The sequence below is a fragment of the Petromyzon marinus genome, chromosome 48 (genome assembly GCF_048934315.1).
Source record: "Petromyzon marinus isolate PM22_M1 ecotype Great Lakes invasive population chromosome 48, UKy_Petmar_22M1.pri1.0, whole genome shotgun sequence".
NCBI classification, from domain to species: Eukaryota; Metazoa; Chordata; class Hyperoartia; order Petromyzontiformes; family Petromyzontidae; genus Petromyzon; species Petromyzon marinus.
In genome coordinates, this window is record NC_133714.1 from 4,612,234 (window position 1) to 4,626,117 (window position 13,884).

General features: G+C 46.1%; 1 protein-coding gene across 5 annotated transcripts in view; it reads right to left on the reverse strand.

Annotated features, from left to right (window-relative positions):
* The window catches only part of LOC116952824 (glutamate receptor-interacting protein 1-like), a 51,219-nt gene extending 37,340 nt beyond the window's left edge, over positions 1 to 13,879 (reverse strand). For 4 of the 5 annotated variants that reach the window (XM_032972518.2, XM_032972515.2, XM_032972514.2 and 1 more), the window contains exons 1-2: positions 13,747 to 13,878; positions 995 to 1,236 (exon numbers count right to left, since the gene is read on the reverse strand). In XM_032972518.2, the coding sequence (XP_032828409.2) occupies positions 995 to 1,166 (172 nt within the window). In that variant the 5' untranslated portion in view covers positions 1,167 to 1,236; positions 13,747 to 13,878. Of the gene's footprint in view, positions 1 to 994; positions 1,237 to 13,746 lie in introns of all 5 variants that reach the window. The other variant, XM_032972516.2, reaches the window with a different exon arrangement.
* Between the last annotated feature and the right edge of the window lie 5 nt (positions 13,880 to 13,884).

A 13,884-nucleotide genomic window follows, 5' to 3' on the forward strand; every position in this document is an offset into this window, starting at 1 on the left:
CAAATATAAAACAATAAAATTCTCACGACGTTTCGATTGCGACACAAGCAATCATCATCAGAAAATGTTCTTGCTGTGGGTTTTCACACCTGATGATGATTGCTTGTGTTGCAGTCGAAACGTCGTGATAATTTTATCGTTTTATATTTTTATCATTTCATTGTTTCCCTTCTACGTGACTTTACCGAAAGAACCAAGAATAAAAATAAAAGAAGTTAATTGGAAGCGTAGTAACCACTCAGTGAATTATTCTCGTAAAGCCAAGCTCAAGACAAACGAATTATTCGTGAAAGAAAAGTCACGGGAGAAAAGTCACATGACAGCCTGCCTGTGCGGCTGATTACATTTTTTTTGCACATTGGCTTCAAACAACACTCCTTTCAAAAGGAACTGACCCACACATCGCCTTGAAAGACTTCTCTGAGAATGCGAGAGTCACAATGCACTTTTCCCGGAAAGCCATTCGTTCCGTTTGTAGCTCAAATACAGTACCGCACACTGTCCCAATATCACGCATTGAAACTGCTGCAAATGCTACTGAAAAAACAGCTAAAGCGCGTTGCCTTTCATTTATTTGTTTGGTAATGGAGCCATCTATTTACTGCATTGCTGTGATAAATTAAATTTTATCGCTTTTATTGAGACTATTCTGGCCTCTTCACGTCTCACCTGGTTATCCAAAATTAACGTAAAACTTAACTTACCGACACACGTTTGCCAAAAAAAAAAAATATCGGACGAAAAAGGAACATTTGTCGACAGGCGAAATCCGCACGGATCGTCCCGAATGGTCTCTCTCGCTTCGTCACGAACAATTTATTTCCCTTCGTTCGTTTTCTTACCCCGCCGCAGAGACAAACAAACAGACCTCAACAGCACAGGTCCGCAGAAAGAAAAGGCAAACGTGCCGAGCGGTCCCAAACACAGCGGGCGAGGGGGGGGGGAGAGGCGTAAACAACGGGGGGGGGGGGGGAAGAAGGCACAGAGCGCTCACCTGGACCCTCTTCGGAGAGGCGTTTCAGAGAGTACGCCTCTTCCCCGGAGCATTTTTTGCTTTTCGTCGAGTGGTTTTTGCGCAGCCACCCGAGCAGGGCCTGCACTTTCCTCATCGCGGCGCTTGTCCGCGTGGCGTGCGGCTTGCCCGCGTCCCAGCGGTCGCCGTGCATTCTGCGAGCGCTTTACGCGCTGGCTCCGGTTCCACAGAGGATGTGACCCAAAATATAAAAACGGCCTCGTCTAAAGACAAAAAAAAATGTGGGGCGGTTTTTTGTTGTTGTTGTTGTTGTTTTTGTTTTACACAATTCTTCTGCGCGGGAGAATTAATTAATTACATATCCGAGGGGGGAAAAAAAAAACAAAGCTACTTCGGTTTACAGATGTGGAAAGTTACACGTCCGTAAGTTAGAACGACTGCTTAATCAAACGTTACTCCCGTCTTTAGCGCAGGCAGATCAACGCTGCGAGTGTTTAACTTCCGACGCTGGGCAGGCGGGCCACGTCTCGCCGTTCGCTCGGCTTGCGAGTGAAGTCCCCCCAAACCGACTCGCTTTGGCGCACAGAAGCACACGCTGCCTGAACCCTCGCTGGTGAAAAGCACTCGCAGCGGCTTCAGAAACGCGAATCACTTTGCAACCGCGCTCGTTCCCGTCGACGGGAAAGGAGGAAAAAAACACACACACACGGCATTGAGAGAAACGCGGTTTTTGCTGCCAGGACAGCACGCCCACGACGTTGTGACCGATCCCTTCTCACGCGAGCGCTTGTGTGGTCCGGGCGACCGCACGGGCGACGCGATGAAACGTCCGAGAAAAATGGGCGGTGGCGCGCAGGCAGGCAGGCTAGGCAGTACCTCCGTTGCTGGAAGGCAGCAGGAATGAGTGGAATCCACGAGATAGGGATCTCGCGGCGAAGCAATCCTGGCGGTGGAATCGGTAGTCAAAACATGCGTGTGGGCTGGCAGGAAAAAAAGGGCAGCCGAGGTGAGCGGAAAGGTAGCCGCTTTTTTTCCCCCGGGTCCCTACGATCCCGCATGGGTTTCGGATGCTCTGAAAGTCAGCGGCAATAATCAAGTGCCATTATGGAAAATGTTGGCAACATATACGTCTCTAAAGATAGAAAAGAAATGATTTTTTTTAAAAAATATATACACATCTCTGTAATTCGGATGGTTTTCCTTCTATTTAAATCTGGTTTGACCAATCACCAAATTGCAGATAATGTGCCACCTGATCTCCTTAGATCTCAGAAGTTCGTGAGGTTTTGGAGGTGGAAAGTACTGATAAGGAGAACTGGAAGAGCGAGATTTGTGTTTATATATTTATATATAGGGGAAGGAAGAGGACTGAGGGCAGAGGGCAGGTGGGAAAGAAGACTCAAGATTAAGATAATCATGGGCAAAGCCATGTTCACCAGCAGACCTCGCATCAACTTATTACCAAGTCACCTGGAATGCTCCCAATATTACCAGAACCCAGACATGAAGCAACGGTGAGCCGGGGTAAAGGTTGGATGGGTAATCACTATGGATAAAAACAGGTGCCATAGGCTGCTATACGGCTGTGTTGTGGGGTAAGAGAGTGTTACTGCAGCAAACGCCCTAGCCCCGTCAATGCTCCCCAACTTCTACCAACCCGCACTGACCAGTGTGGTGAGCTTTTGTACAACAACCACTGTCACCGCGTGGTGGCCCTCATCCAGCAGTGGATAGACAATGGTCTGTACATGATGATGATGATGATCGTCTCTGTATATGAATGGTGCAACCCCACAAACCGCTTGCTCATGGCACTGCTGGTGGAAATGGCATCCACCACAGCCAATTCTTAAGGTTATTTGGTCTACTTTTCCACATTGACCAGATGTATTAGAATAGGTGGGGGAGTAATCACACTTTACCCCACCACACGCGGCCTCTCCCGATCTACCAAATGTAGTGACCAATTTATACTGCCGAGTGCACAGATGTGGCAGTCAGTCATGGATTTGATAACAGCATCAACATAAAAAAATCCCCATTGGAACAAACGCCACACCGGGAAGATGGAATCGAATCGGTGACCTCTGGATTGCAAGTTCAGTCGTGCGAACCGTTACACCACGGCACAATCTCCGTACAACAGAATGAAACATTAGAAAATGTAATATAAGAGAATGAAATATAAGAGAATGAAACGACTGTACAGGAGAATGGAATTGCAAAAATCGGTACTGGGGCAATGCCTGTAGAACAAATTCTCTGGCAGTAGATGGCAACACAGTTCCAGTTAAAACAAAAACTGGCTCGATGGCCAGAGAAGTGAACTCAAGACAATCAACTTCAGCCATGATAAATCCTCTGCTGGATGAAGGCCTCCCCAATCCATCTCCATCTCTCACGGTCTTGAGATACAACGACCCATCTATCTAGCACCTGTACACGAGCCGATTTCACGAATTCCCTGCTACGACCACCATTGTCGTTACCACCTGCACAGAACAACCCTGTTTCAGAGAATGGCCGCATACGATGATGTCATAGAACTACTCCTGAGGTCACGTCATTCACACTGGGAATCCAGCTTTTACTGCAATGGCACGCAGCAACAGCAACAACAAAATAATTCAACGCAAGTCAAATCAACCAAAACGCTGCATTCTCAGAACTGGACCGAGCCCAATGAAGTGAAAAAGCAAATTTTACGTAACGCGTTTCACCGTGCGCAATCACTGGATAACCACTACTCCAGACGAGGTTGTCTTGCTTGACCACCTGAATGTGAAGTTGTTGTTCTGCACCTACATCAGCCGTACGAAAGGAGGAGAAGACTGGTGACCAGGCTGATACGATAAACTCGCTACACTTGAAAAACCAAGTTCCATCGCAGGTGGCTTGCCTACTCCCCTATTCCGCTGGAATATCCAAGCCAAGACAGTGCGGAGAGGGGGGGGGGGGGGGGGTAGTCTTCCCAGTGGTTTTCCAATACGCTGTGCCGAGCCTGAACCAAACCGCGATTCGCGGGCCTCACAAAACTATAGGAATCTGGTTCAGGGCCAAGCAGGGCCAGCAACGGGGCTCATGACACGCTCATTTCGTGTGACATCAGCCAATACGCTGCAAGGACACCGCATTATCGTGTCACCTACGTGCGCGTGACGAAAGCGGCATTGCTCAGCTTCCGCAATGGATAAAACTACCAGAGACGCAACAGGCTGGCTCGGTATGGCTCAGGCACAGTTCATTTGTACCCCTCTACCATTCTCATTCCGTTGTAATGTGCACGATGATGTCTCTTTTATTGAGGGCGATATTGGCACGTAAAATAAAGATTTGTTGATTAATTCGAACAGTGGAAAGGAGGCGTTTCATCTTGGACCCAGGGAGATGGCTGTACCAGGCTCAGTGCTCGGGCCTCTGAGCCACCCGGCCAGCTCCGATTAATGGCTAGACTGAGCATGGAGACACTGCCAGCTGAAATATTCTATGCGGTACATGTAGAGTCAATTTTTTTGTCGACCCACTGCCGAGTAAGGGCCTTTCCACCCTGTGGAAGGGCCCTTACTCGTTCACGCTGGTCAGTGCAGGTTGGTGATGGCAGTGGGGAGCATACACATTGGAGCACAGTAGATTACAACAAAAGGATGTTGCCCTCCGTTGACGACGTAGTCCCCGCAGCAGCCTACAACGGCTCCTGTATGCGCGCACGTTGGTCGCCCATCCAAGCACAATGCGGGGATCTGACAGCAGCAGCCTGGTTCGGTTTGGTCGAAGGTTATACGGCACAGTTTTGTATTGTAAATAGGTGTTCTATCTATTCTTAAGCCACTGTGGGTCAAGGCCGAACCCAAAATGTTTAACCACTTCAATGTGCTTTTATATTCGCATTAGAAATACTGTAGGGTAATAATATCCCTCCCCCGGGTTGGTCTTGCATAACAGAGAATAATACAGACCCCTCAACGGGATTTCATTGATTAATGAAACACAGCAAAATAATATCACTGCAGTGCCCATAAGCGAAAGGATTATGAGACAATCATACGAGCAGCACTTTAGCGGCAGTGCGCATCTCCCCAGATGAGTCCAAGATTCCTATTAGCGCATTCTTGCCGAGTATTTATAGCAACCGACAGACGGGAGCATTCCAGACGCCTCCCCCCAAATAGCCACCACAATGCAAAGATCTGTTTAGCAACCGGTCCCGTTGAACGTTTAAAAAAAAAAAACAAATCCGCCGTAAAACTCGACACTCGCACAAAATACGAGATCATCGTAGGTTTGCTTGAACCGTCGTCGTCATCTATCGCTGAACTGCAATGGTCGTGGGAGTAGTGCTAGTGTTCTTTGGTTCTTTCGGTAAAGTCACGTAGAATGAAAGAACCAAAGAAGATGAATCATTGCAGTCACGAAAGCTTTAAATCGAAATTTATAGTGCTAGTGTCTCGGCTGTCAACGTCCCTGTTGTGCCGGCGTATCAGGCCGCGATATCACATTTGTCATCCAATTATCTTCGGTCATCCTCCCCTTATTTTTCCCCACTGCGGTGCATTGCATGATTACGATGCTGGATAGTCCCTCTTTGGTGTCGCGTGTCCAAGGCCACTGCTGTTTCCATTCCTTCGCTATCATCCGCAAGCGGGTCACATCTTTTTCTCATATTTTCTGCAATTTTTATCTGGAACGGATGCATTTCTGCGGAGAGTTGCGGGTGGTGTTCATAGTGGTCTTCGATGGAATCTTATCTCGCATGCTGGTATTCTTTTTTCGATATCCGTGATAAATAAAATAAATAGGACAGTTTTTTTGCCAAAATTCTTACATAAAGACGAAGTCATCAGCATATGGTTAACTGTGCATGGTATCTCAGTCGTCTTCGAAGTGGAACTTAATAGATTGCCAATAATGTTCCGAAAAACTGTGATTGGAACCCATTGAGATTTGCATCTGACCCCAGTTAAACAACGTTTTAAATGATAACCCTGATATAAGTTTAGTCAAATAAGATGTTTATTAAGTATTCCATTTGATACATCTTCTTTGGTTCTTTCGGTAAAGTCACGTAGAATGAGAATAAAATAATAAATTGATAAAATAAAATAACACAATAATATTCTCACGACGTTTCGGCCACAACACAAGCGGCCTTCATCAGGTGAAGGGATCGAGACTGTCTGGTAGGACAGCGCTGGAGTGAGAGAGCCACGTTCAGATCACGGCTTTTAAGCTGTGTGAGAGGAACAAAGAGCCTTGACGAAGGAATTAGCATAGAATTTAGCATTGAAATAGCTAAATTCTATGCTAAATTCTATGCTAATTCCTTTTAACAATGGGTGCCTCTGCGGATGTGTATGCTTTAACTTTTAACATAGCTATTTCTGTGACCAGTCACAAGCTAATCATTCAGCCATTTCAATGCTAAATTTTATGCTAATTCCTTCGTCAAGGCTCTTTGTTCCTCTCACACAGCTTAAAAGCCGTGATCTGAACGTGGCTCTCTCACTCCAGCGCTGTCCTACCAGACAGTCTCGCTCCCTTCACCTGATGAAGGCCGCTTGTGTTGTGGCCGAAACGTCGTGAGAATATTATTGTGTTATTTTATTTTATCAATTTATTATTTTATTCTCATTCTACGTGACTTTACCGAAAGAACCAAAGAAGATGAATCATTGCAGTCACGAAAGCTTTAAATCGAAATTCCATTTGATAATTTTCAGCATGTTTTCACACGTGCCACAAAAATTATAAGTTAGAGTCCTTTGTTAATTCACTGTCGGAATGTGGACTCCCCCACACCTTATTACTCATGGGGGTTGTTTGACCATACTTCACCCCACTGGTTAGTAAGGGTTGGTGAAGGGAGGGGGGAGCCAGAACCAATTACGAAATAACTTTCCATTGAATGTAGCCATGAATTAAACTCTGGTCGTTGACTTCATAGTGCAATGCACTGTGCAATGTGCCACGGCTCTATCCACCTACCGTATGTTAAGAGTGCTGTGCTGTAACAATTATATCAGAAACATCTTTAACAGCCCCATGACCAATCCACTCATGAATAAACGCTTCCCCAAACAGCCGCCAACATTCATGAATAACATTGTGTAACATTTTTTTTGGTCCTGGGTAGTAAGTGTTATTTCCTAATTGCGTATGCCTCAAAAGTACATAAAATGGCTATTATTCCCCACAAACTTTGCTTTTGTGACCAGGACAGTGATATTTAAAAATTTACCGATTTTCCAGAACATTCCAGATAGAGTCAGTGCTGAGTAAACTTGGAGTAACTTCTAGAACATTCTAGAACTTTCCAGTAATATAAAAAGTAGTATAAATACAGGGGCCTTCAGCCCACCAGTTCAGTCTAGTTCCAGCTGCCTAAGTGGATACATATCTGCACTTTTCTGAGATGGTCATCTAGAGGCTGCAAGCAACCGGCATACGCATTTTGCTATGTCTGCGGCCAATTTATCAAGACAAGAGCGAAAAAATACTCTGTGGAAGCATCTGCTAAGATGTGTGAGGCCTACAAGGCATATTTCGGCATGCCTATCAGGGATCAAGACAAACTCTGGGCACCTCATTTCACCTGCGAGCAATGTAAAAAAAAACTCTGAAAGGTAAGATGGATAATTGTTGCTCGGAATTTTATGTTATAAAATTTGTTACAATTTTTTTAATTGTGAAAGTTTTTTTCAATGTTATTGAAGAAATATATCATATATGAAAAATGTTGCGAGAATCTCTTACACATTAGTCATGGGTGAAATAAATGTATTTGTGTAGGATGGTCCAGAGGGGAAAAGAGAGCCATGAAGTTCGCTATCCCAATAATTTGGCGGGAACCCACTGACCACTCAAGCAACTGCTACTTCTGCATGGTGGACCCTTCCGAACGTCGGACTGGCAAGAAGGCACCTGCTATCACGTATCGGGACCTTCCTTCATCCATCGCCCCGGTGCCACACTGCCATGAGCTCCCCATACCCACTCCTCCGGAGAGAGAGCAGCCGTCTTTAGAAGAGAGCAGCAAGTCAGAGAGCGAGGAAGACGTTGTAGATCCAGATGACAATTTCAGAGGTGGAGCTGAGGAGAGAAACCCATACTAACCCAACCAAAAAGACCTCAACGACTTGATCAAAGATCTTGGTCTCACCAAGTCCAATGCCGAGCTTTGACATCTAAGCTCAAGCAGTGGAACTTGTTGGATGAAAAGTGTGCAAGTTGCAGATCAGATGAAGCGTCACCAACCTTTTTGCAGCTTCTTAACCCGTCAAGATGGGCTTTGCTTTTGCCACAATGTGACCAGTCTGTTCGAGGCAATCGGAATCGCCTGTAACCAGAATGAGTGGCGCCTCTTCATTGACACCTCATCCAGGAGCCTCAAAGCCGTGCTGCTCCATAATGGTAACAAGTACCCGTCTCTTCCCCTGGCTTACTCGGTGCACCTCAAAGAGGATTACAACAGCATCAAGACCTTGCTGGACGCCTTAAAGTATGATGAGTACAGCTGGTAGGACATCGGAATCACAAGGTCGAAAACTACGTGGAGCTGGTTGAGACTCTGGTGAAGAACTACGGCACAATGGACTGTAGGATGTCCCTCAAAGTCCATATCCTTGATGCTCATCTTGATACATTCAAGGAGAACATGGGAGCGTACTCGGACGAGCAAGGCGAGGCTTCCACCAGGATATACTGGACTTTGAACGCCGCTACCAAGGACCGTATAACGAGAACATGATGGGAGACTACATTTGGGGGCTGATTCGTAAAAGTGATTTACAGTATAATCGTAAATCTCGAAAAACGACTCACTTCTAAATATTTTGTAGTATTTTTTGTATTACTTAAGTATAAATACATGTTAATTTGGATTAAATTTTTTCTGACTTTATGTGAACGAAAAGACACAAATCCGCCCGTTTTCTCATTGAAAAGAGGTCAATTTCAAATTATCACTGTCCTGGTCACAAAAGCAAAGTTTGTGGGGAACAATAGCCAATTTCTATACTATTTAGGCATAAGTAATTACGAAATAACACTTACTACGCAGGAACAAAAATTGTGTTACATCGTGTAATCATACGCTGCAGCGTCGCTGGTGGAAAGGTGTACACACTACCCAACCAAATGCGTTCCGGCAGAGATAAAGCGGAATTCACTTCAACCACCCTCCGCTCGGAGAAAACCACAAAAATGCTTGGGGGCTAAAGCAGTGGTTCTCAACCTCTATGGTATGGTGGTGGCCTTCCAATCAAGACCACTCAACACCATGCCCCCCCACTACCTCCCTCCTCCTCCCAGCCTCAATAAGCTAAAAACAAGCTTACTAATGGCACAATACACCGAGGGATCGCATGTCCACCATGCATTGACAACACGGTGTTTGGTGAAGCATTTTGTGGCACACGAATTCAGAACCGCTGGGCGAAGGTGCAATTAGCTTGACGCGAGGGAGTGGCAGACATTCCACGTGTTACTGTCTTCAGTGGGTGTGTGTGCACGAAGGGCAGTTTGGGCAGAAAATCCATCCAAACAGACCAGGTGCCTCGATCACCAGCAATCTGTTCTTCATGCCAGGCAATAAAATATTTTTTTTGCCAATCCGGTGAAAGGTTTCCAAAAGAGGTTGAAAGTGTCCAGTCTGCCTACTTTTTTACAACGAAAGCAATCACCCATATAGCCAAACAGACCGATGGGGCAAGTGTTGTTAAGCGAGCACCTATGAAGGCCGGCATGGCACACGAGTGGGTGGGGGTGCTCCAGCACCACGCCCGACCGCCTTTGTCTCCCTAGTGGCGACGTTTACACACCGCACATATTAAACTGCATGACGGTACTCTTGATTTTGAATCCCAGCCGCGGCTAATATCAGTGAGAGTTATATCGGAACTAAAACAAAGCAGAAACTATTAAAAAAATGTGTTTAACCAGGCAAGGCACCATTACGCTATAGAGTAATTTTTCATAAGCGAACTGGCCACAAATAATAGCTCCTGAGGTCCGCTCTGCTTCACCTGGAATGTGCCAGATCTTGTCGGGCCTCCGAAACTTAGTAAAGCATGTAGAAATAAATAAATACAATAATAGCATACGAAGTTTCGATTGCAACACAAGCAATCATCATCAGGTACAAATGGAAGAGAAAACAAACCTCGTAAACTTAGAAATATAATGCAACACAACACAGAGAGTCGGCTAACATAACAGTCAACACCCTACCTACCCTGGTTCTTTGGAAGAACGTAATCAACCAGGTAGGGTGTTGACTGTTATGTTAGCCGACTCTCTGTGTTGTATTGCATTATATTTCTAAGTTTACTGGGTTTGTTTTCTCTTCCATTTGTACCTGATGATGATTGCTTGTGTTGCAATCGAAACGTCGTATGCTATTATTTAATTTATTTTGTTATCTTTCTACGTGACTTTACCGAAATAACCAAAGAGTAATTCCTACAGTCACGAAAGTTCCAAATCAAGTTTGACTTAGCAAAGCAGTTTTAATCCCGGATAATGCTCGGATGGGCAGGCAAAATAATACATGACAAAAAAAATTGGTGTTGTAGGCTGACCTAGGTCGTGGGCAAAAAAATACAATGCTGCAAAACCAAATCTATGCTCCCCACCTTCACAAATCCGTACTGACCATCGCGGCGAAGTATGGTCAAACAACCCCCACAGGCACCGAGGTGTGGGGAAGCATTCATCCAACTGTGGATTGACAAAGGGCTGTAAATTATTCTATATTTAACTATAGCTGTCATAAGTGTATATCGCACACAGTACGTGCTGCATTTAAAAATACATGGACATACCCTCGGCTTATACAATATATTATACAGTTGAGCATTGGGATAATGGAGATGAAATGTAAGTTTCGGAGGCAATTAAGTGCAATATATGCAAATCCTCACCCCTTCATTTAAACTGTGTTCCCAAGGGGCCATATATCCAAACTAATAAATGACAGTTCTGAGACACCAATTGCTCGGATGACCCATGGACAGGATATTTATTCACACTCCTGCCGTAAAACAATATTCCAGCAACCAAAGCCCAATTCTCATTCTCAGAAACTGTCAGTTCGCAAATGAAATTACATCATGTTTCAGGTCCCCTTTGAAGTCTTACAATCTCAACAGGACTTCCACGTGAGGAATACAGGTCCCTGCAGGGTGGGCTGGTAAGACAAGTCTCTGCGCTGTCTATTGCTGATTTTATACCCAACAGCACGAGATTTCACTTCGTTAAAGTATTGAAAGGGGACGGACGGACGGACACATTAATCTATTGCAGGCTGGTACACTCAGTTTACAACTTCGTTCCTACCAGTAAAAGTACAATTATCAGTCAGTGGTCCTATTGGGTGGAAATGCAAGGAATAGCAATATTTCAAAGCTGACGTGGTTCCTATGCACATCTGTAATCCAGCAGTGTGGAGGTGACGGGGGTTGGCAGATCACACAGTTTCTACATCATTAGACCTCTTTTGTCAGTACCAAAATATAATAGGGGTTTCCCCCTTTTTTCTGGCAACAAAACTGAATCATTTTTACAAGGAATCATGTCTGCATTACCACAATACTTGTGGGAGGAAACTAGAACACCCTGAGAAACCCCACATGTGCGAGGGAGAAATACTCTAACCCATACAGGCGGTACAGGTGCAGAACACATTTTTGTGTGCTGTACCACCTCCTGGCGATCCAGGGCATGACACCTCCTCCACGCGTACAGGGAAAGGAGATGTCCGTACAACAACTGTGTGATCTAATAATAGTGTTTTTCCCCTTTTTTCTGGCAACAAAACTGAAACCTTTTTACAAGGCATCATGTCTGCATTAACCACAATACTTGTGGTAAAAACGCAAACAAAAAAAACACACTGATAAGATATGCATTGTCCTTGAAACTGATTGGTCCACACCAGAGACGGCTTTCTTTTAAGCCTCGTCTCATTTGGTGTAAGACCAGAGGATCACAAAGTTGTGTGGCAATTATTGATGACAGCTCACTCCGTGACTGCTGCTGCAGCCTTGTGGCTTTGTATGTGGTTCCTTGCGTCCCCAATTGAGTCGTCCCCTCTCTCTACGAAAGCGAATACTTGTGCGGCACTTTAAAAGTTTTAAATATGATTCGTACTCTATACACGTGGCAGTAGAGTCCACAAATCACTGAGAACGCACACATCCACACAGGGAAGCCACGCGCGTATTGGACACGTGCTTTTTTTCCGCATCCCAGATGATGACTTCACAAACATACAATTCAAAATCTTTACCTTGGAGAAATCCGATGAGCTATGAAGCTCTTTTTCCACAGATGCCCACATAAGTCACCACGTGCGAACCGTGCATCAATCATGGGGCATTGTATACACACAATCGCTGTGGTTGGACATGCCACTATAAACAGCCCACGTGTTGAAAGTTAAACACAGGACAGTTCTTTATATGCACACAGCTAATATTAAGCGGGCAGTTTACACAGCACACACAACCCCATACATTACAGTCATTACACACACCGCACGCTGTATGATTAGGTGCATTTCATTGTTGTAATGTACTATTATCCCGCGTCTATGCGACCGGCCTTCACCAACGCACGATGACAAAGCGATGTTGTTTCAGTAGGGTCAAACAACCTTCATGACCGAGAAACCCTACCACCCCCCGGGGTAAACGTCCTCAACGTCGCACCAACGTTCACGCAACGTTGTGGCCCAACGTTCCGCGTTTAACTGGGGACAGCGTGGCCTGGGAGGCCCTCATCCAGCGGTGGATTTACAAAAGAGGGCCCTGTACATGACCGTGTGGGTTTTGCACTGCGTTTATCTCTCCGTAGCATCATCTGTACGTTCTCCTATGAGACGCAGCGTGCCAAACTTTAAAACCGCAGTGCACGCAGTAACAATGACCATAACAATAATCATAGACTCTGTTGAAATGGCCATTTGCGGGGGGGGGGGGGGGTATTGTACTAACATACAAATGCGGCAAAAATTCGTAGCAACCAACAACGCCTTTAAAAGGAGCACTCCACTGACTGTGGCATTTGGTGCAGCAGTGTTGAGTGAATGCCGGGGCCTCTCTCGGTGGGGGGGTTGTTCGTGGCGGGTTGGTGAAGTTGTGGGGGAGCCCACGGATCCTGGGCACACCACCCCCCCCCCAATCCCCCACCTAGGTCGACTCAGCCTCAAATGGATACCTGGGTGCGGTGTGTTAGTAAACAGCGCCACTAGGGGAGACAAAGGCGGCCGGGCGTGGTGCTGACCACCCACCCCGCTCGTGCGCCGTGCCGGCCTTCATAGGCGCTCGCTAATAGCACTTGCCCCCAGCAGTACCTTAAGGCTATACGGGGGATCTTTATCTTTGTCAATGGGGGAGGGGGGGGCCCAGGTCCGGTTCGGGTATCACTTGCCACTGACGTTAGCCGTGAGTGACCGGGGGAATCGAACTTCAGGTTTTGCCCGGTTTGTGTAGCCGCCGCAGCCGGGCTAAACCACTGCGCCACCGCTCCCCACGTGGGTAACGAAGAGAATAAGATTATGAATCAATAAGCATTCATCAATACACACACACACAACGCAGTCTCGTGTCGCGACTACACAAGGGTGCATTGTCACCGTGTACACAGAGCGCCTGACGTGCTTTTGGTCAAACGAACCTATAATAATGAACCTGAATTAGCACGCGTTTACAACAACAAGTTCGCAGTGGAGTGGGGGGGGAGCGGGGGAGCATTTAAATCGTAACTCAGAACCTCACCGTCTCCGTCCGACTGCAAGCACGAGCGGATATTCCTCTTCCACCTTGGCATCGCACAAAACCAAACAACGCCGGAGCAGCTGACCCGAGGACGAGCAGGCGGTGGAACTATCGCTGGCTGCCGTCAGGGCCGGGAGG